At 53.8% G+C, this 23321-nt stretch overlaps 1 protein-coding gene and 1 long non-coding RNA gene across 2 annotated transcripts; one reads left to right on the top strand and one right to left on the bottom strand.

Moving 5' to 3' along the window:
• Positions 1-11600: 11600 nt before the first annotated feature.
• Positions 11601-12797, top strand: LOC128401984 (apical endosomal glycoprotein-like). Its single transcript, XM_053365666.1, has 6 exons — positions 11601-11633; positions 11901-12034; positions 12113-12179; positions 12275-12391; positions 12498-12647; positions 12778-12797. The coding sequence occupies exons 1-6, from the start codon at positions 11621-11623 to the stop codon at positions 12795-12797; spliced, it is 501 nt and encodes a 166-aa protein (XP_053221641.1). The 5' UTR covers positions 11601-11620.
• A 547-nt stretch (positions 12798-13344) lies between these two features.
• LOC128401858 (uncharacterized) lies at positions 13345-16312 on the bottom strand. Its single transcript, XR_008327546.1, has 2 exons — positions 15517-16312; positions 13345-14355 (listed from the first exon to the last, which is right to left on the bottom strand). It is a non-coding gene; the product is annotated as an uncharacterized LOC128401858 (long non-coding RNA).
• Positions 16313-23321: the final 7009 nt, after the last annotated feature.

The following is a 23321-nucleotide window of genomic DNA, read 5'->3' as shown; positions in this document are numbered from 1 at the left end:
CCTGCCACCGCTATCCCCCCCAGTCTGCCAGCCTGCCAAGGACGGGGGGCCTCCCGGTCTACCGACCGAAGGCCCAGTCTGCTTCTCGCGTCCACGGTCACCCCTTTCTGCCGGCCCTTGGCTTCCCTTCCAGTCGCCGGCCAGGGAGGCTGGGTCTTGCCGCTCTACCTCTGAGGAAGGAGGACTTCCCGGTCGGCCCGACGGAGGCCCGTTGGGCTCCTCGCGTCCACGCTCACTCCTGCCTGCCTGCCTGCCTGCCTGCCTTCCTGCCTGCCGGGCTGGGGCTTCCAGCTCTTCCTCGAGGACAGACGGCTTCCCGGTCTCCCCTGCTTGGGGCTGGTAAGCGCCGGTCCACCTGACGGCCGGACTGGAACCGCTGCACGTTTTACTAGCCGGGCCGGGGAGACTGGGACTTGCCGGTTTACCTCCGAGAACGGGAGGCTTCCCGATCATCCTGACGGCTACCCAGGCTGCTCGCCGTGTCCCTCGTTCACCTCACCCCGTCTACCCGCCGGAGGGGCTGGGACTTTCATGTCTGCCCTACTTGGGGCCGGGAGGCGCCGGTCCACATGACCGGGACGCTGGAACCGCTGTACGTCGTGTCTACTCGCTGTGTGGGTGATATGCTGGCTCGACGGCCCTCCGCAGAAAACGGGAGGCTTCCCGGTCTACCGAGTGTAAGGAGCGGCTCTGCCTGCCTGCTCGTCGCAGGGCTAGGGCTTCCAGGTCTACCTCAGAATAGAAACGGCTTCCCGAGGCGTCGGTCCAAGGGGAACCGCTGGCCTGCCTACTTGGAATTTGGACCTCGGTGAGCCCGGTCTACCCGCCGTGCGACAAAACACCGGACGGACGCTTGGAAGGGGAGTCTTCCACTCCGCCTGAACACCGGTCGCCACCGGCCCACAGAGAGTCTCCCCAATGCGACCGTCGCTGCCCGGTCCCGTACGCATATAACAACATGGGCCCTGTCCCCACTAACCGAGCGCAGGGTCCACCCCACCACGGGGCAGTCCCCACCCTCACTCCCGCGAGAAGCTGGGAAACGCTGCCGCGGCCACGGGAGCACAGGGGCCGCTCGAGGGTCCCAGGTCCTGGAGCCGGGATCGCAGCCCGCCGCCAGCCGCTCTCCCACCTCACCGCCCCTCTCCCGGCAGAGACCCGAAGGCCAGTGGCACGCGATCGGAGAAGGAGGCCGCTCACCGCTGCTCCGAGGGAACCGCGTCGGACGCCGCGCCTGCCCCGCGCCGTGGGTCTACACTGGCCGTGGAGCGCGGTTGGGTCGTCTTCGGTTCCCCCCGGAAGAACCGCGTCGGACACCGCGCCTGCCCCCGCCGTGGGTCTACACTGGCCGGGGAGCGCGGTTGGGTCGTCTTCGGTTCAACCAGAAGTACCGCGTCAGACGCCGCGCCTGCCCCCGCCGTGGGTCCACACTGGCCGGGGAGCGCGGTTGGGTCGTCTGCGGTTCTCCAGAGGGTCCTGAAAACCCTGTCGCCAGAAATCTCCGCGCGCATGCCGTCCTTGCCCGGCGAGAGCCCACGACGTCTCGGGCACCGGCGCCGGCGCCGCGGCAGGCCGACGTCTCGGAAGCCCCTGGCGGCCAGACGCGGCATAATCACTCCGGCAATGGGCTCCGCGGCTCCCCGGTCGTGCCGGTCTACCCATGCGCCGGGTCGGCGGTAGACCTTTGCCGGCGCCGGCTCTGCTTCTCGGCGACGGGCGGAGGGTCCGAAGTCCGGAGAAGGGCAGGCTTCCGGGCGTCTGTGTGGGTCCGACCCCTGCCCGGTCCAGGGGGCGAGGTTGCCGGTGGCCCCGGTCTACCGGCCGGTCTTCCTGGCGTTGGTGGGCCGGTCTTCCCGGCGGAAGGAGCGGAAGCGCTGGTCGTTTTCCTGGGCGGCGGCCGGGTCTAGCTCATCGCCGGAGGAGTCTGCCGGCCGGGGGGCTGGGCCTTGAAGAGAACGCGGGACCTCCTAGTCTACCCACTGAATGCCCGGCCTGGACCGCCACAGAGGAAGGGGGACATGGAGGCTGGGTCTTGCCGGTCTACCTCCGAGGAAGGGAGCCTTCCCGGTCTACCTGCCGTAGGAGCTGCGGCGTTACCCGGTCTCCCGTCCCTCTGCTCCCCTCCTGTTTTCCTGCCGAGAAGGCTGGGGCTTGCCTGTCCTCAGAGATCGTGGGGCTTCCCGGTCTACCCACCGGAAAGCGCGACTCTGCCGGACTACCTGGCGCATGGCGCGGAACCGCTGGCCGGTCTACTGGGCGCCGGACCTTGGGAAGCCCGGTCTTCCCGCCGGAGGAGCTGGCTCCGTTGCCCGGTCTCCGGCCCGGGGCTCCCCTCCGGTCTACCAGCCGGGAAGGCTGGGGCTTACCGGTCTTCCTGATTGTGGGGCTTCCCGGTCTACCCACCCGAGAGCGCGACTCTGCCGGACTACCTGGCATACGGTTCGGCACCTCTCGCCGGTCTACTCGCTGCCTGCCTCCCCCCCCACCCAGGTAGACCGGGTAATAACCTGGCCCGTGTTTAGGAGCGCCCTCGTGTGGCCAGCATGGTAAGGGCAGGGCAGCTGTCTTTTCTTCTTCTTCTTCTTCTTCTTCTTCTTCTTCTTCTTCTTCTTCTTCTTCTTCTTCTTCTTCTTCTTCTTCTTCTTCTTCTTCTTCTTCTTCTTCTTCCTATTGTCATGATCGTCCGTGTGTGCGTTCCTACCCAGTCTACCTGGAGCAAGGCAGGCAGGGTACGGCCACACTCCCTGCCTGCCTGCCTGCCTGCCTACCTGCCGCCCGCCGACCCCCCGCTGGCCCACTGCCTACCTGCCGCCCGCCTGGCGCTCCTAAACAAAGGGCCAGGTTCCGGTATACATGGATTTGGTATCCTGCTTTATCACTACCCGAAGGAGTCTCAAAGCAGCTAACATTCTCCTTTCCCTTCCTCCCCCACAACAAACACTCTGTGAGGTGAGTGGGGCCGAGAGACTTCAGAGAAGTGTGACTAGCACAAGGTCACCCAGCAACTGCAGACACGAAGCCGGTTCACCAGATTAGGAGTCTACCACTCTTAACCACTACACCACACTGGCTATTGTGTGCTTGCCTGCCTGCCTGCCTGGTGCTGCCCTCTCTGCCGAGGTGCCTCTTCTCCTGCACACCCAAGAATCTACCACCCCCATTGTGCTTGCGGGTGGGGGAGAGAGAGACAGACTCAAAATAGATCACGGAGAGAGAAGGAGGCGGGTGGGCAGGCAGGCAGCCGCACACACACACGCATCCCCCATTTCTACCGCACGCACGAAAGCAAGCACAACAATAGGGATACGAAGAAGTTTGCCCTGCCCTTACCATGCTGGCCACACGAGGGCGCTCCTAAAGCAAGGAACCGGCGCCTACCCGGTCTACCTGGGAGAAGGCAGGCAAGGAACGGCCGCCCTGCCTTTCGCCGGCCACACGGGGGCGCTCCTAAAGCGAGGGAGGGGTGCCTAGCCGGTCAACCGGGGGCTTGGGGGAGCAGGCAGGCAGACAGCCGCGCGGGCACGGAACTCTGACCGACCGCCGCCCCGGCCGCTGCCGTTCACCCCTCGCTGGTAATTTAATAGGTCCATACACAACACAAAACACTGTTGCTGTAGGTAGGTTTTATTTTGTTTCTTTTTTATCTTATATTTTGGAAATGTAAATCTGGGTTTTTTCCCTCTTTTAATTTTGTGGGGGTCCCCAAGAGAGTAGGGCCCTAAGCTATAGCTTGTTTAGCTTATACGTAAATCCGGCACTGCGACACAGGACTGGCAGTCACCTTTTCATAAGAGAAACCCATCTGGCATGTTTCGTCACAGAAGTTGGATGCGGATCTTCAGAGGTGAGGCCTGGCTACCAGTGGCGTAGCGTGGGGGGTGCAGGGGGGCCGGCCGCACTGGGCGCAACATCTGGGGGGGCGCGCTCGCCACCTCCGGAGTCGCCGAAGAGCCTCGGGCGCAGGCTGTAGCAGAGCCCCATGTCTCGCGGAACCGACGAGCTGTGCGCGCGTCCAGCAGGCAGCGGCTCTCAGCGCTCGTCGCGGTCCCCGCGCATCAGGGCCGCGGAGGGCGTGCCAGGCAGCCCCTCCTCACAGCCCCCCGCCACCACCGCTGCTACTGCAGCTGCTGGGCCTTGTTGCATTTTCCTCGCCTCTCTGCCCTCCTCCTCCTCCGGGCAAGCGGCGTCGTTTGGGCGGCTACCTTACCGTAAATACCCCAGCCCAGGCAGCAGCAAGAAGAAGCTGGCAGCGGCGGCAGGTTAGGGGTTAGGGGGCGCAAATTACTTGCCTTGCCCCGGGTTAAAGGTAAAGGTAAAGGTACCCCTGCCCGTAAGGGCCAGTCTTGACAGACTCTGGGGTTGTGCGCCCATCTCACTCAAGAGGCCGGGGGCCAGCGCTGTCCAGAGACACTTCTGGGTCACGTGGCCAGCGTGACAAAGCTGCATCTGGCGAGCCAGCGCAGCACACGGAAACGCCGTTTACCTTCCCGCCAGTAAGCGGTCCCTATTTATCTACTTGCACCCGGGGGTGCTTTCGAACTGCTAGGTTGGCAGGCGCTGGGACCGAGCAGCGGGAGAGCACCCCGCCACGGGGATTCGAACCGCTGACCTTTCGATCCGCAAGCCCTAGGCGCTGAGGCTTTTACCCACAGCCCCACCCGCGTCCCCTGTTGCCCCGGGTTAGGGAGCGCAAATTACTTGCCTTGCCCCGGGTTAGGGGGCGCAAATTACTTGCCTTGCCCCGGGTGCTGACAACCCACGCCAAGCCGCTGCTGGCTACAAGTTCCTGATGTTGCAAAAATGGACTTTGATGGAGGCTGAGGAGACGTTTTGTCTCCTTTTACACCAAATGCGCGTTTGCTTCCTCTGCCTCCAGAGCAAGAGAGGTTTCTCTCAGCCGAGGAGGACAACGAAGACGAGGAACACGATGGCACGTGGAACTGTTTTCCCGGGGGCTCCAAATGCGCTTCCGCGGATTCGTTTTTAATTTGCCCCCTTTTGTTTTAATGAAGGTGAAGTGCTTGCTGCAAAGTGCTTTCAGAGCCATCTGCTGCAAAGGAGCAAGCCGGAATAATTCCCTGTGATCCTTACACTCTTCCCTCCCCACCCCTCCGCCCCCCCACCCAGTCTATGGCAACGAAATTCCATATCGCCCTCTGCTGGCCAGTTCAAGAAGGCTTCAAAGCTCATCCCCCAATAAGGGACTTTCTGAGATCAGAATGCGTCGAAATTAAGATAGGGGGGGGCACTAAAATGCAGCTTTCCAAAGATATTAAAGGAGCCCAAACACGTTTTTCATTCATGCAATACGTGTTCCCCGCACGATCCAGAAGAGACTCGAAGAATTGCTTTAGTTTCATGCTGCATTTGTTGTTTCTCAGCGTTCAGGCAGAGGTCTCTGTTGCTGCTGGGGAAAGGCAGTTCCCCAATCTTCTCTCCACCCCCAGCTAATGTGCCTGTTGCTATGTACGGAGTGGTACGTGGGGAAGGCTGTGAGAATGTTATCAGACTCTACTGAATAGGCCTCGTTGCAGTCGGTGGCGAGCAACAGGCAACGGCCCCAGTGATCCGACTGGCTGGGGTGATCCTGATGCTCTAACCTCGAAGGCTGATGTTGATGTTAAGGCTGGAAGGAAAAAGGTTAACACTGGGCAGACACCTACTGAACCACCTGACCTCCCTCCCTCCCTGTCTTCTGTGTATTTACTGGAAGGATTTCAGATCATAATTCGCCCCAGGGCCTTGCAGAGCAAGGCAGAGGCCTGGGCCAGGTAGATAATGTGCCCCCCCCTTTTTTTGACCCTGGGGATAACTGAAGTCTTATAAATAAGTATATAAATAATTTTCACAAAAGTTATGCTGACAAATAATTTTATTACAAGGCTTGAACCGTATCTGCATATAAAGACAAAATGGAAAATATAGATCATTATGCTAACCGAGGCCCCCTTTGGAATCGGAGGCCCCGGCCAAGTGGCCCATATGCCCCCCCCCTCTGTCTGGGCCGCTTCGCCCCCAGTGTGAAGCAATGAACTTGCAGGCGTTTTGAAGTCCTGCTCGAAGGGGTGCTGCCGGTCCGTCTAAATGCGCCCCTTTATTCCCCGGAGTTGGTGGTGGGCGCATGTATTCCCCCCCCCCATTCCAGGATCCCATCTGTTCCCACTTTCAGAGGAGCCATCAGAAATGAAGACCTTCCTTACTAGAAGCCGAGGGCTCCCTGAACCCCGTAATGTTCTCAGCAGCCCTTTGAGGTGTTCTCGCTTTACTGTGTCTTGGCAAATCCCGACAAGGGAGGAGGCGAGCGGGCAGGTGGGCAGGAAGCTGAGCTGAAGTCAGGAATGAGATGAAGAAGGACGTCGGGGGGGGGCATCAACCCGAGGTTTAATCTGCTTGCCCTCTCTCCCCTCCCCAGAGACTCTAGAAGACGGTTCTGGGGCTCCAGTAAGTATCGGAAGCAAAATGCAACCCTCCGATCTGGAAGTCCCGTCCTTCCCTTCATGCGAAACCGGCGCGGTTACAGGTGCCTGCAATACTCGCTGGAACTCCCTCCAAGCACTCTAAAAACTAGCGGCGAACAAAAAACATACCAGCAAGCTGAATATCTGGACAGGCTCGTCTAAGCAAAATGTTTTCAGCAGGCGCTTTCACTGCACTCCTTTCGGCCCCTGCTGCTATTCAGATTGCTGGGTTGTTTTTTGTTCGTCGCTGGCTTTTAGTTTTTTAAAAATGTTTTTTACTAATAATCTTACGGCTTTATCTTTTTACAAACTGCTTTGATGTTTTCTACAATCAAGCGGGGTATACACGTACAGTAATTGAATAAATAAAATCAACAAATCTCCACAGAGTGGTCTCCTTTCAGAGTGCCTCTTCCGCTTAGCCATCTATTTCCCTCCATAGCCTCCTCTATCCCCGCCAGGCACTCGGTTCAGATAATAGCAGGAAAGTACCGGGCTTCTATTCAAATAGTGGGAGGCGAGGAGAGACCACTATTTCTAACAGCAAGAAGTGAAAGTTTTTTGTTAGATTTTTTAAGAAGAGAAAGCGTTGGTTACTAATCCGCTCCTTTTTCGCAGCATCATTATAAAGTTGAGGTGTTGCGGCATGTAAATGCATTTAAAGTGTGTTGGTTGGTTTATTGATTAATCAGTTAGATGCTGGGCAGTTAATCAATCGATTTGCTAATCTCTTGGCAGCCCTGAGGGCAAGGGAGGGGGCACAGAAGGAGCTGCAACTGGCAAGGAACAGTTGTCCTAAGGCCCATAACCTTTAAGGAGAGGGAGGAGTCTGCACCCTCCAGAGCCATACACCCCCCCAACATGAGCCACACCCCAACACGAGAGGCAACCTTCCTCCCCCAACTCCTCGCCGCTCTGCAGCTCCGCCTCCCTAAAGATTCCCCAACCAGTTTGTCTCTTCTACCACCACCCCCGCCCCAAACCTCCTTTTCTGCCGACACTGCTGCTCCTACTTCCATCCCTTTAGGTCCTGCATTTCAGCTCCTCTCGCGGTGTCCCTGAGTCTCCATAGTTTCCATTCTGACACCCCCTGGCCTCGAGCGCAAAGGTCTGCAGAACTGCTTCCAGCAGCCCGGTGCTGCGTCTCACATGAAGGCATTGATAAGCCGGGGCTGCCGAAAGTGATACTCATGCATGGGGGGGGGGCGAGCGGAGTCAGCCTGGTTTCCATTCCACTCTTTACACCTTGAGTTTCCGGTAACAAAGAAGAAATAGTCTCTGAGCATGCGAGGAGTCACGTCTGTGCTGAAGGCAGTTCCTTGCTTTAGCAGCACCCCCGTGCCTGCCTGCCTTCTCCCAGGTAGACCAGGTAGACCGCTAGCGAGGCAGGGGGGCCGTCCTTTGCCTGTCTGCCTACCTGCCAACCCCCCCCCCCAGGTAGACCGGGTAGAAACCTGTCCCTTGTTTAGGAGCGGCAGGCAGGCAGGCAGGCAGGCTGGCTGGCTGGCAGGGGACGGCCACGTTGCACGTGGCCTACCTGCTCCCCCCCCCGGTAGACCGGCTAGGCACCCCTCCCTCGCTTTAGAAGCGCCCCCGTGTGGCCGCCGCAGGGCAGGGCGGCGGTTCCTTGCCTGTCTTCCCCCAGGTAGACCGGGTAGGCGCCGGTTCCTTGCTTTAGGAGCGCCCCCGTGTGGCTAGCATGGTAAGGGCAGGGCAGCAGTTCTCCCCTCCTCCCCCTCCTCCCCCCTCGAAATGCGGGATGCGATGCGTGCGTGTGTGCCTGCCTCCATCTCTCTCACACTCTCTCTCTTACCGTGATCTATTTTGGGTCTGTCTCTCTCCCCCACACGCCAGCACATGGGGGGCGGCGGGGGTGGTTTCTTGGGTGTGCGCGCGTTGGAGGGATATTTTGTGTCCATCTCTCTGTCCCTGTCTGTCTCCCCCGCACACAAGCACATGCTGTGTTTGAGTGTATGCCCATGTGAGAGAGAAATTTTGTGTGTGTGTGAGAGAGAGAGATTTTGTTTCTGCCTGCCTGCCTGTCTGCCCCCCCTCTCCCCCCCCCCGCAATCAACTTGCTCCTTAACTTAAAGAATACAAAAGAGATCATTGTGGACTTGAGGAAATGTAAATTGAATATTCATCCACTTATTATTGAGGGGAAGTGCGTGGAACAGGTCTCGGTGTTTCAATTTCTGGGAATGGAGTTGAGAGATGACCTAACCTGGGGAGAAAACAGCAAAGACCTGGTTAAGAGAGGACAGCAGAGGTTATATTTTCTGAGAATCCTCCGGAAAAACAATCTCTCAAAGGACCTGTTGATGGCATTTTACCATTGCACTGTGGAGAGCGTATTAACTTATGGTCTCTGTGTGTGGTTTGGGAGCTCCATGGTTAGGGGAAAAACAATGCTATCCAGGGTTGCCAAGACTGCAGAGAGAATAATTGGGTGCACTCTTCCCACCTTAGATCAAATCTATGCTTCCAGGTGCCATAAGAAAATGGCAGAGATAGCGCAGGATAGTGTGCACCCTGGAAATGATCTCTTTCAGCTTCTGCCTTCTGGAAGAAGGTATAGAGTTATAAAGGTCAGGACTAGCCACCTGAGAAACAGTTTCTACGCAAATGCAATTATGGTTCTAAACGCAGTATAAGGGGTCTCTATAGTATAGTGTATTTTAAAATGGGGTTTCAGAGGTTTTAGGGGTTTTTGAATGTTTTATGTAGTTTTGTAGTAGTTTTATATAGTTTTTATGTAGTTTTATGTAGTTTTTTAATTTCATTGTTCTGCATGGGACAATGACAATAAAGATATCGTATATTGTATATCATGTGTGAGAGTGCACAAGAGCTTTTGTGCTTGACTTTCTGTATCTCTGTGTCTCTGCATGATCCCCCTCCCGCAAAGGGACGCACGCACGCCAAGAGTTTTTCCCCCTGCCATCCTGCAAGGACGAACGTACGCACGCACGCCCTCACCCGTCCCCTCCATCACCTACCTGCTGCTCTGCTGCCAAGCGGTGGTCTACAAAGTCACCGAGTTCTACGGCAGCTGTCACCATGAACCCCACCCTTGGCAATGTCTTCGAGTTCCAGCGACTGGGTAGACCTGGAGGCGCCAACAGGGGCGCAGGCCGGTAGACTGGGAAGCCTTCCGCCCTCTGTAGTAGACCTGCAAGCCGCAGCCACCCTGGCAGGGAGACGGGGGCCCGGCGAGTAGATTGGCAGTCGGCGGGCCAACCGGGAAGACTCAAAGGTAGACCGGCAAGCCCCAGCCCTCACCCCCCCCCCCGTCAGATAGACTGGAGGGGCGCCAAGGGACGGGAGCTTCCACCCGCCAGCCGGCCAGGGGGGGACCGGGCAGTGGACAGACCTCCCAGCGGTAGACCGGGAAAGCCTTCCGTCAGAAGGGGACCACCACATCCCAGTTTCCCTGGCCAGTAGTAGTCCGGAGGAGAGCCGCCAGCGGCCGCAGGAAGAACGGGCCACGCTGGTGGCCCCTCCGGTGGGGAGCTACACCCGGCCTCATAAGCTCCACCGCCACCCAGGAAAACGCCCAGCGCTTCCGCTCCTTCTGCCGAAAAGACCGGCCAAACCACCCCCGCTTGCCTTCCGGTAGACCGGGGCCACCAGCAACCTCCCCACTGGACTGGGCAGGGGCCAGACCCACACAGCCGGAAGCCTGCCCTTCTCCGGCCTTTGCACCCTCCGCCAGCCGCTCTCGCCTCCATCCGTCGCCAAGAAGCAGAGGGCGGGCGCCGGGAACGCCCCAGCGCCGCCCCACATGAGGGGACCATGGTGCTGGAGGAAAAGAATGGACCAGCTGCGGGGGGCAGACATGGACCCCTTGGCTCTGTTCTGACAGACAAAGCGGGAACCGCAGCAGAGCAGAGGATGCCCCTTGAGGGATTTCACTCGCACCCAGGGCAACCTCCACCGCAGTCTCTCCAGAAAACCTCCTACGGGTATTGGGTCAAAAGAAGCCCAGTGGGCTTTGGCAATGCCCTGGGACGGACAGGCCTGCTGCAACAGATGCTGCAGTTGCCCAATGGAAGCCCACAGGATGCAGTCTGACAGTTTCCCTCGCACTTTGCTGAATCGCACCCAGAATCTTACAAGAGAAGCAGATAGAGATCTGCTATGTTTGCTTATTCAGATAAGTCTGTTCCACAAAGCTGCCCTTGCATCTCTTGCTGATCATTATTCCCATTTGGGGATGGGAAGGGCAGCCCACGCTTTCTCCCTTGCACCTTTTCTGATCTGGCTGTGAGGCACGAAGGCCACTCCCTGCAAGGCCCTCTCCACCTGGCCAAGGGGACGGGGCCCAAACTCACCCAGCTCTACTCATGAGGCCCCTGGGAGACCGGAGGGACATCACTATCAGTCTGGCGGGTCCTCTCTGCATTTACTGATTCTGCCTCCCCTGCTGGCCCCTCCTGCTCTACGGGCCTCGCTACCCCACTGTTCCCTTGGGACTCCTCTGACCTGTCCTCCTCCTGGTTTTCTCCTGGGAATTGCTGCCATAGCTGGTTGCAGTGGCGGCGCCAGCATTGCCCCCCCTCCGTTAGCACCTCTTACGACACGGGGCCAGTGACCCTGGTGACTGTGGTGGGTACCCATGCTGGGCCTGCCCCAAAATTCTTTGTGTACACTGGGTTCTGGGCCACAAAGGTCTGGGGGTTCCTGCCTTCCCCCACCACTACCTCATCCTGAGCTCTGTCGGGGTGAAGGCGGTCCAGTCTGATTGCGAGGCGCCGGCCGATTAGTAGTTCAGTGGGGCTCCTAAACCAAGGGACAGGCTCCTGCCTGCCTGCCTGCCTGCCGCTTGGCACTCCTAAACCAAAGGACAGGCTCCAGCCCGGTCTACCTGGGGGAAGGGAAGACAGGCAGGCACTCTGGGTACCGGTGGCGCACAGGGTGTGGCAGAGGCTGGGCGCATGGCGCTGATCCCCCCCCCTCGACCACACGCTGGGCACCGACCCGGGTAAATGTGTTTTATTTGAAGGGAGGGGAAGCATTGCTTAGTGGTTAGAGCACCCCTTTGACCTGGCGCCCCCCGACCTCCCCTCAGGCTGGTACATGAGCACCTCGGAGCAGCGAGCCAAGCCGCCTGCCGTCCCCGCCCAACTCCGCGACCCTGAGTGCGCCGCGCCTGGTACAGCATGGCCGAGACAGGTACGCTTGGGGCGCTGATGGTTGGAAATCCAACAGGCCCAGAACCACCTACTGCCATGGTGGATTTCTAGACTACTGACCCGCCTGGTAGGGTCGGCGTAAAGAAATACCATCCTGATCATTCTTATCATGACATTTACTGGTGCCTTGCTTCCCGCCCCCCATTGGGGACTGATAAAAATGAGAGCGGCTGAGACCAGATGGCAACCCGCAATCCTCGCCGGGTCAGACTAGATGACCCCCAGACCCCTCACCCTTCCCCTGCAGGACTCAACGGGAGCTTCACATTGGAGCTGAGCTACGGTGGCCACGTTGTCCCCCTGTGGCGAAGCCCAGCCTCGTCCTCTGGTGCCCGGCGCCCCCTGCTGGCCTACACCGGAAGAGTCTGTGGCGCTTTCCTGGTGGGTCTTGGGCTCCTCGCTCTCCCCGGCCGGCTCCTCCTGCAGAGAATGTCAAGAGCGCTGCCTCCTCCTCAACAGGTGACCTTTTCCTCGGTGGCAAGTGTGGCGCTGGATGATGTGCAGTTCAGGAACTGTGGCCCCCAAAGTAAGGCTTTCTTTTCTGCCTCCCCCTAACGCAGCCAAGCAGATAGACTGCCTCTGGGCTTGGAGGCTCCCCATTCACCGTCCCAACGTTTCCAGGTCCCCGGAGGTGCACCCCAGACGAGCGCCCGTGCCTGCCAAGTGGCTGCATGACCTCTGCCCGCCATTGTGATGGCACCAAGGACTGTGGCAATGGCGGCGACGAATGGGGTTGCAGTGAGTAGTCGGGGGGCATTCGAGGTCGGGGGGATGTGGGCACCACCGGAAGGGGGGAGGGCAGGAAAGGCACCCTGGGACCCCCCCACCTGCCTTTCTCCCCCAGAGACCTTCCTCTCATGCTTCTTCTGGGAGGGCTGGAGCAGGTGGGCAGCAGATGCCAACCAGAACCTCTCCTGGGCGAGGAACTGCAGCTCCCAGGCGCCACCGTCCCCAGCCCGCCCCACCCACGACCAGACCACCAACATGCCGGAAGGTGGGTGCTGGTTGTTAATACGTATAGGATACCAGCAAGGCTGAACCTTTCTGTAAAGAAATGATTTGAATCAAGTCTTACTAATTTGGGGCATGTGCAGAGTTCAGCACTGGGTGCTTTCTCACTCCAGATGGTAGACATGACAGCTGACAGCCTTCAGTTCTCCACTGGGTAGACTGAACAGCTTTGTGGTCTACCTGAAAGGGATCAAAAACCCAGTCTACCCAGAGCCAAAGGCTGCCTGGTATACCCAGCTGAGGAGTGGGGCTACCACCCAGTCAACTGACCAGAGGTCCCAAGGTGCCCCAGTCTACCAACTGTGGGCTGAGGGCCATCTCCCTGCTGTAGGGGCTGCCCAGTCTGCTGGGCATGGCAGTGAGCAGGACAGGCAGATATTGATTTATTAATTGAATTTATATACCGCCCTATACCCACAGGTCTCAGAACAGTTCACTCAGAGTGGATCTCTTACCACGCTGGTTGTTTCTGAGGAGCCTCTGCCACTCCCAGTCTCCCCTCCCCCATCAGCCAAGTTCCTGCGACTCTGTAGGCTATGAAATTATTACTTTCTCCTTCAGCTGAGGGGAAGAAGAGAAGAAAACCCTGCTATGGTGTTCTGAACTGCAGACCCAAAGGAGGTCTTGTGGGAGCGGTTGGGTGCAGGCATACCACAGATGGAAGTCAAACTCCAGAGTGATCAGTTCTACAGCTTTATTAAAAGCTTTGTTACAGCAAATCAGTCTGCCAGGCCTCCCACCCTTTACAGTTGCAGGACAGACACCTCAGCAAGGAGTTGGCTTGTCTGCACCCAAGCAAACGTTCATATATCTTTATACACAAAGCAGCATACTTCACTTCGGCCAGCACTTCCCATCACTCCACTTGACCAGATGGGGGCATAGGTGGCAAATACCAAAGTCTTACAGCTAGCTCCTCTTTCTGGACTCCATGCACCCGAAGCCCCCAGTTAAGGATAGCATCAAAACAAGCCAATTAGCTTATAGGAGCTCATCACTACAACAACTACCTATTAATTGTGGGGTTATCTTGACTACCAAAATGGTGTTTGCAGAGCTTCCAGAACAGTTCACCTTTGGTTCAACACAACCCACCCCTTCTAGATAACCCTAACAATCTTCACGCCCAATCTTCCGCAAGTTCCTTGGGGTCTAGAAGGAGTGGAGTTATGCAGTGAATCTGTTACTCGGCTTGCAAGAAAAACCCACAACAGCAATGAAAAATATGCAATGAAGCAATCTCATAATTGTAACAAAAATCACCAGTAAGTGGTGCCACCCCCAAGTCCTTGGGACCACCCCTGGACCATGCCATGGTCCTCCACAATTCATGCTCCAATCAGGCTACCTTGGCACAATCTTGATATAAAGCATGCACAATCTTATTTAGCTAGACTTATCTGAAATATATGTTCTAATACACAAATCATTTTTATTTAACAGCTTGAAATATCACAGAAAGCCTCCATGTCCATGTTCTGGTTATCTGTGTGCAGATCCAACATTATATGAGTCACCATTTGCTGCCAAACAATAAGTCCATTCATGGCAGAAACTTCTGCTGCCCCAGTGAGAATTCATGGCCACCAAGCTCCAGATCCACGTGAAGTACAGGAACATTCTGGCACAGGTATGGATACAGGCAGCAGAGGAAACCTAGGACCAATCCCAATATTCACTCCAGTGGCAGCCTGTTAATGAACAAACAAATCTTGGTTAGGTGCTCAGAGAATAACTTGCACCTAAATATTAGTAAGACAAAGGAGATGCTGTTGGACTTCCGGAGGAAGAGAGGGGAACCTGCCCCATTGTATATCGGGGGGGGCTGTGTGGAGAGGGTCTCCTGCTTTAAATTCCTGGGAGTTTACCTTAGTGAGGACCTCACTTGGAAAATCAAGATAACTCTGGTGGTCAGAAAGGCCAAACAGAGACTCCATTCCCTCCGGGTGTTCCGGAAGAATAACGTTAAACAACAATTGATGAACTCCTTTCATATTGTATTACAGTGTGGTATGTTGGCTTAACAGCCACGGACAAAAAGTCTCTACAGAGGGTGGTGAATACAGCACATGATATCATGGGCTGTCCCCTGAGCCCACTAAATGACATTGCAAGGGATTGTTGCCTTAGGAGAGTGAGATACAGCTTCTAAGCTGAGACATCCTCCTGCCCTTCCACTCTTCAGCAGGGAGGGGAGCAGAAGGAACAGGTCTTTGTTACATGCTGCTTCTGCCTAGGTATGTTTTCCCACAATTTTATCACCACACAAGGCAGCTTTCATTGGGGATTGTGAACAACTATAGCACCACAACCATAATGTGTGGGAGTCCAACATCTCACGAGATCAGACTGTTGTATGGTGTCAAACAAGGTGATCCCATGTCACCTTTTATCTTTAATATGATCACTGATCGCTTGCTACATATATTGCCTGAAGAAGTGGGGGCTGACCTGGAAGGCTTCAAAGTCCATGGTGAAACCTTTGCCGATGATCTGGTGCTAGTGACATCCACTCCAGTGGGGCTGCACAACATGATCAACGTAGTGGTGGAACATCTGGCACTATGTGGGCTTACCATCAATACCAGATGTGCCTAATGGTCTCCCTGGAGAACGTCCCCAAAAGAAAGTGGTGGTCAATGCTAAAATGGCACTAAAGAGGTCAGGCAAATGGAAATAGCTTAGGATCCCATTCACCACTGAGTGAATGGCTGAGAGGCTGCAAGGAATATTGCAAATCTTGAGGAAGGGTTCCCTGAAACTCCAACACAGGGTGTTTAGACTACAGACTGTGGTCCTACCCTACTTTTACAACCAGTTGTCGTTAGAGTTGGAGGGGTGCAAATGCTTACCTGCATGGACTACTGCTCAAGGACAATTAGAACCTGGCTTGGTCTCCCGGCATCCAGACTTGTGGCGTAGTTTCACATCAAGGTAAATGGTGGAGGTCCCTGTTTGCAATGGCTGAGATGGAGCATACAGAGCCTGCATAGAGAACACCTTCAAAAATTGCCTTTAAGCAGGTCGGCAAGCAGTCCTTAGCTGGGAACTTCCTGGCAAAGGAACTGAAGGTGATGGAACATCACTTCAGTAACAGAGGAAACATCCTGCATACAACAGGGGCCCTGAGTGAAAGATGGGTTGATGAAGCAGGGGAGCACATTGATGGTGGGGGTTAGAAAAAGAATAAAAAACACCAAACCAAGAGGCATGGTTGCACGTGTTTTCTGTCAGGAAGGGATTACTTTAATTCCATAAATCTCTGGATAAATGTGCTCCCAATACGAAAATGTCTAGCCAGAGGCAGAAGACTTGACTGTGCAGAGGTGAATGCCATACATCTGAGACCCTGAAGCAATAGAAGGGTGTTACAGTAGTCTACAGACACTGTGCAACAGAAACTTCAAGTTACATGTAACTTCAGTAAGACTGCCATGGAGTGATCATAAAAGAACTGTTGCCTTTAGGAATAATAGGAAAGGAATATCTCCAGACTCCATCACCATGGCTTGTGATCAGAGGGCTGTATGCTGTATGCTTACAGCATTGTCAAACAAACAGCCTCCATCCAAACAGATAGAAGAGAGCAGGATTAAAAACTAGTGCTACAAAACACAACATAATACAAAATAAACTAGTCACCCCCCCAAAAAAGCCTAATGCCTTGTCCCGCCTCGGCCGGCGCCTAGCAGGTGACTTAGAACTGGTGCGGACCAGGGGAATCCGACTGTTTAATTAAAACAAAGCATCACGAAGGCCCGCGGCGGGTGTTGACGCGATGTGATTTCTGCCTAGTGCTCTGAATGTCAAAGTGAAGAAATTCAATGAAGCGCGGGTAAACGGTGGGAGTAACTATGACTCTCTTAAGGAAAATGACAGCTGATGATCTGTGATGTTATACTGATCGATCTTTGGTGGTCTTATCCACATGCCTATCCCTATCTCCTCCTGGTGAGAGTCAGGCAACGTCTTTAGGCGGTAACGTCTTTATCAGGAGTATATATCAGGAGTATATATGATGATAATTATATTAATCTTCTTGTATCTTATAGTGTGTATTTTTTTTTATTTTTTTCTGTTATTTGATTGTGTTTGTTTACTTGTATGTACGTCTGTTTTTTCATAAATTTATTTATTTTAAATTAATAAAGATATATTTAAAATAAAAAAATAAGAGTGCTACTAAGTGGAACACCTGAGAATGACATCTGCAACGCTATCCTGCGGAGGGGTGTGGAGTGATCGCTTGGCAGAGGACCTGTTAGCCTGGGGTATTGTCTGGAAGCAAGACCTTCAGGTTCTCTCATCATGAGTGGTGATTGGAGGCATTTATGCTCATTCCATCTTTAACAAAACAACAGCCTCCCTCGGTGCTGGGATGCGAGCACCCAGAAAATTGCCCAGGTATAGCACGGGACTGCTAGAAAATAATCCGTACCTCTGCGGATAAAGAGATGCAATGTCTGAGGGGCGTGGTGCCCGGATGATGACAAAAAAAGAGCCAAATGCCTCATCTAGTGACACACATGAATGGATGAACGAAATTCCCACTGTCCCCACCTATCTAGTGAAACCACAGCCAAGGGAACGGGCTTGGCGGAATCAGCAGGGAAAGACATGAGGTGTGGAATAAGTGGGAGCCCCGCCTGTTTTTCACTTACCCGGTGAGGTGGGGGGGGTGCTGCCTAGTGGCCCACTTTGGGTAAACTAGGAGGGGAAGCACAGCCAGAAGGAAACCGGGCACTCCCCTGTTGGTATTATGAATTCTTGATGCACATAGTCACTGAGCAGCTGGGCTTAGACAGCGATCCATTTCCCTGTCAGCAAGGGGTATTTGGTGCCCTCTCTGTAGACAATTTGCAAACCCTTGGAATTATAACTAAAATGGGTATCAAGGTCATATCACCCCTAGTTGTGATTGGAGGCATTTAATCTTTGACACCTCCCTTTCTATGGAGGCGAAGGTTTCAGCTACAACGCAGCCAAGCAGGGCCATGTTGCCCCACCGGCCTGCCCGCCCGCGCAGCCGGGAGCCCGGCCAGTGGACGCAGCACTTGGTGGGCACGAGGCAGAACCGTCCAGATTGCGCCCCCTAGCCACGGACAAGTTGGCTCTTCTTTCCGCCTCTCGCGAGGAGGACGAGGTCCCTAGGCTACCAGGTGGTGGAGGGCCACACACACAGTGGCGGAGGAAGTGGGGTGCGGTGGGGTTTTCCCGCCCTGGGTGTCATGGGGGTGTCATGGGGGGTGATATGGCTCGCTGCGGGCGGTGCCCGCCCTCGCCTCCCCCCGCACGGCTAGCCCCGCCCCCGCACAGCCCCGCCCCCGCGTGCACAGCAAGTGCACCTAGCTCCGCTTCTGCGCACACATTCCCTCACCGCCACCTTTGCCCTGGACGGAACCGTTCGCCCGCCTCCTAAAGCGGGAGCCGGACCCCTTTCTACTTCGGGAGGAACAATCTGCACATGCCCAGAGGCACTCTGATAACTGTATTTCAAAAATTATAGCTTTGCACTCTGCGGCTCCCGCATAGGGCTGTGGGAGAGGCTGTTGCCCCAGCTGCAAGCGGGGCGCGGGTGGTATTATACGCTGCCCCTCCGTATCCTTCCAGCAGGGTCTGGAGCGTGCTTGGAACGCGCTCGGGTGCTGCCTCCCCTGCCCTGCCCACGCCCTTTCCCCGCCTCCGGTAGCTCCACCCCGAGAGGACACCCACCTTCCTTCCTTCCTTTCTTCCTTCCCTCCCTTCTCTCACGCGCGCCCTCCTGCCCATTCATTTCTTCGCCGGCTGCGCAAGCAGCAAGCAGAGGCGCCCGCTGCGCGCGCAAGTTCTCCCGCTCGAGGGGGCGCACGGTGCAGATTTTGCGGGCGGGGGCTCACCTGCGCCCCTGGCGGGGGCCTTCCTCACCACCCCCTACCTATAGCCCTGGGCACGACCCAAGCGCCCCACGCCGGGGCCCTCTCAAAACCAGGGCCAGCACCCAACATGCTACACGCCCTGGGTGTGTGCTTTCTTACGTTCAGATCTCTGATCCCCTGCTGCTTTTGGTGGGATGGGCGAGAGAAGAGAAATTAGACATTGAGGACTCAAACCAGACAGATGTAAATAACCCTGAAACAATTCCTTCTATTCCTGGGAAAGGACTAGCAGGATGTAACAACTTTTAAAGACTTTAAACACACGCCGCACACACACAAACCCTTTAAAAATAATTACGGTTTTCCCAGTCACCCTAGATATGTAACAGAACGTTAAGAAAACAGGGTAAATTAGGCAAAAGACAGCCAGGTATTTTAAAGTGATTGTTCAAGCCCACAAAACCTTTGTAACCAGTCTGCCACCATACAAATATGTCAACACACCCAACTGGGAGAGGACACACAATCGCAGGTGCGCACACCATGCAAGAGTTAAAACAGGAACGCGAGGAGGAGAGTAAGCGTTTTCCCTGCCCAATGCAGCTCCGTCAAGCACTGTCCTGTCAGGCTGCATTGGTATTGCAATAGCAGGACACTTTCTACTTGGCAAGAAACATTTCTTCACCTTACATGGAACCTAAAATGACTACGAATGTATTTTTTCCAGAAATGAGTACCGCAACAAAATTGAAAGGAACCTCCTTGAAGGAAACTTACTTGGGAGTAAATTTATCCATCAAAACTCAAAGGATTTCATAACTCAAATAGGGGTGGCAAAAAGGGTCAAGGAGACTTTTTAAAAGCTATGTTAAAAGGAAACCTGACAGTCTTGGTATGGGCATAGCCAAGAAGGGGGGCAGGGGGGCTAAATTACCTGGGGGGGGTGTTTTTCCTTTAAAAAAAATGAAGCAAGCTTGCCTTTAAAATTACACATTTAAGACAAGCAGCAGCAGCTGAAGTCAGGATGTTACCTTTAAAGCCAAATTAAACTCAGGAAAACTTCAAAGCTCCAAAACTTGGCAAAAGTTTTTCTTAACATTTCTAAAGCTTAAGAGTGCAAATCCCGAGTTAACCGAAACCTCTGGAAACTCCTCCTACTATTAACAAGCAGAGTGTTACACTGCCTGTTTTTATGCCATTTAATAACAAATGTGTTGAGCTTTGTGAGTGTGCGTGCAAATGTGCGTGGAGTGTGCGTGTACCAAGCTAAGAGCCCAGGTTCCCACGTACGAGCACTCTGGGTTTAGTCAGTCAAGCAGCTGCAAATCCACCTTGTCCAACCCACATTTGTATTTATAGCCCACCTCTTCTCCAAGGAGCTAAAGGTGGTGTAAGGTGAAAGAAAAGCTGGGTTGTTTTTTTTTAACTAAAGAAACAACCCTGAACCTGGTTTTTAAATCCTTTGTCTTTTTCTCCCTCCAAAAGAGGTGCTGTCACAGTTAGCATTTGGTGCAGGCAGGGGCAAAATACGAAAGTCCTAGAAGTTCCAACTCCCGCCCCCCCCCCAGCACCTGTCCTGGATATGGCTGCTCTTGGCAGAACTTGCCCCCTCTTCTCCCTTGTTTCCTCTCAGTATGCGACAGTCCCTCCGCACACCTCGCTCCAGCCATTTGCGACACCTTCGCCCAGCACACTTTGCACACCTCCTTGGTCTTCATCACACTCCTCACAGCTGCCTGTCCTTAAGTAGGGGAGGCTATTGGGCAGGTTCCAATCTGAATCAGTTACAGGTGCAGGAATGACGTGCTCTGTACTTCCAACCCTATCCTTGCCTGGCTAGGCACAGCTGCGAGCGTTTCCTCAGACATGCCCCACCCGTGTTTAATTCCCTCCAGGCTGCTGATCAAAGTGCACACAGCTGCTGGCAGGGAAATTAGGCTTTCTTCCATGGGTCAAAGACTCGATTCGGCACCGCCCCCTCCCCGCCCCATGTGAGCTCACAAGCACTCACACACACAAGAAGCCCCACACGTTTGTTCTTAAAGGGCATAAAAATAGGTATATTATTTGAATACAAGGTTTTGTTTGCATCTAATATTTCACTGATTCCCAACGTAATTTACACAACAAAAAATGCAACATAACATATAACTGCAAGGGGGGAAAGTGAGGAAGAAAACTTTTATACAGTATTAGGAGATGTAATGTATATCAATTTATAACATTTTTTTTTTTTGCTGCAGGTTAGCTGTGAGATAAATAAATTACAGTTAGATATTAAAGGCCAGAGTCAGTCTCACGGGGGACTGGGCAGTGCAGAGGGAAATAAAAATACAAAAGGACAGTATACATGATGTCCCAGACATGACAACCACACCATAAAGCTTCACGCCAACCAGATATTCCTGTTCACTTCAGGCACTAAGTCGCTTAAATTATCATTAACCGTTCCTCATTGCTCCACCACCAGGACCTGGGGTCTAAGTCCATGTCTTCTCTGTCTGGTGGGAGAGGGACGACTCCTGGGCAGGAGGCTCCCCCCACTCCTCATCCAGCCGGTCCCGGACATGGACTTCCCAGCCTCCTGCTTGCTGCTGCCTCTTTGTGCTGATCCATGACAGGTGCTCTGTTTAGGGACTTACCAAAGGAATCCTGCAAATGGAGATATTACTAGAGCCTGACATGCTTGCCTGTTTGGTGGTATTTTATGCATTGTGACTTGCTATCATTTTTATTGATTATAGCATAGTAATTCTTTGCTGTAATTGTTAAGTGTTGACTGTTCGATGATTATTATTATTGAATTTTACTATTCTAATGGATTATTGAGTATTCAGTATTATTGAATATTGCTTTACTTGGTATGTTGTTTATTTTAAAGTTATGTTTTCCTTATGACTTTTTTGTATTCGATCACATTGTTATTCAGGGTGTGATCTTTGTCAGGGAAGGGCCCATCCTTGGCCTGCAGAAGGTCCCAGGTTGTGTCTGGCAGCATCTCCAGGTAGAGCTGGGAACATGCCTGGTCTGGAATCCTGGGGGGTTGCTGCCAGCCAGTGTAGACAATACAGCTTCCTAGGCAACTTCTGAGATGCTAGGATCTTGCACCATTTAAAGTTCGGTCTGCAGCCACAGCAGATTCCAAGAAGCAAAGCAGAAGGAAATACACCCCTCCCTCTGCTAGGCCAGAATATATATATGTGTGTGTGTGTGTGTGTGTGTGTGTGTGTGTGTGACCACTGAACCCTCCAATCTACTTTCCACAGAGGGGCCTGCAAGGGGCCCAGCAGCAGGACACCAGGCAATGGGTTTCTTCTGTAGTTTGTTCCTTGTCTCAGGGAACTGGCAAGCAGAGGCAGGTAGACTGCCCCTGGGCATGGAGGCACCATGCTCAGCTCTCATAGTTAACAGCTGCACTGCAAATCCACCCAAACTTTGGGTGGGTGGGAGGTTAGAAGGAGCCATGAGGGGATATGAGGTGTAAATTAAAACTTGCAGCCCCCAACGGGGTGGTAGATGACCCTGGGGGTCCCTTCCAGCTCTAAAATTATGTGGTTCTATGCAGTGCTTTTTTCTTTAAAAATGTTTAGGGGTACTCTCCTTTTTCCTACGCATATTGAAATACTGCCCCTCAATGAGGCAAAACTTAGATTCACAAAATGTTTAGGGATATGCATCTCCCTACGTCCACCCAGAAAAAAGCACTAGTTCTATGTTACTACGTTAGAAAATTCAAGGTGGTGTCCCCAAACCACCTGGCTGATGATGCCGTTTCTGAAATGTGTAGACCCACATGGACAGAGGCAGGGCTGGATTGAGGTTTGATGAGGCCCTAAGCTACTGAAGGTAATGGGGCCCTTTATATGTCCAGCTGTCCTTGTCAACAACAAATTGTCACTGTTTTTTGTGTTGAATATATGCTATATGGTAATTTAATAGGTCCATACACAACACAAAACACTGTTGCTATATGTAGGTTTTATTTGTTTTTTATCTTATATTTTGGAAATGTACATCTGGGGTTTTTTTCCCTTTAAATTTTTTTGGGGTCCCCAAGAGAGTAGGTCCCTAAGCTATAGCTTGTTTAGCTTATATGTACATCCGGCACTGCGACACAGGACTGGCATTCACCTTTTCATAAGAGAAACCTATCTGGCATGTTTCGTCACAGATGTTGGAAGCGGACCTTCAGAGGTGAGGCCTGGCTACAAGTTCCTGATGCTGCAAAAATAGGCCTTGTTGCAGTCGGTGGCGAGCAACCAGTCACACCGACTGACTGGTGTGATCCTGATGCTCTAACCTTGAAGGCTGATGGTGATATTAAAGCTGGAAGGAAAAGGTTAACACTGGGCACACACCTGACCTCCCTCCCTCCCTGTCTTCTGTGGAGGGATTTCAGATCTTTATTCCTGCTGGTGGTGGTTCAAATGTGAGTCTTCGCCCCAGGGCCTTGCAGAACCAGGCAGAGGCCCGGGCCAGGTAGATAATGTGCCCCCCCTTTTTTTTACCCTGTGGATAACTAAAGTCTTATAAATAAGTAAGTAAGTATATAAATAATTTTCACAAACGTTATGCTGACAAATAATTTTATTACAAGGCTTGAACCGTATCTGCATATAAAGGCAAAATGGAAAATATAGATCATTATGCTGACCGAGGCCCCCTTTGGAATCGGAGGCCCCGGCCAAGTGGCCCATATGCCCCCCCCCTCTGTCTGGGCCGCTTCGCCCCCAGTGTGAAGCAATGAACTTGCAGGCGTTTTGAAGTCCTGCTGGACGGGATGCTGCCAGTCAGTCTAATGC

This window comes from Podarcis raffonei, chromosome 14, assembly GCF_027172205.1.
Source record: "Podarcis raffonei isolate rPodRaf1 chromosome 14, rPodRaf1.pri, whole genome shotgun sequence".
NCBI lineage: Eukaryota > Metazoa > Chordata > Lepidosauria > Squamata > Lacertidae > Podarcis > Podarcis raffonei.
This window is presented reverse-complemented; position numbering and strand designations above follow the sequence as displayed.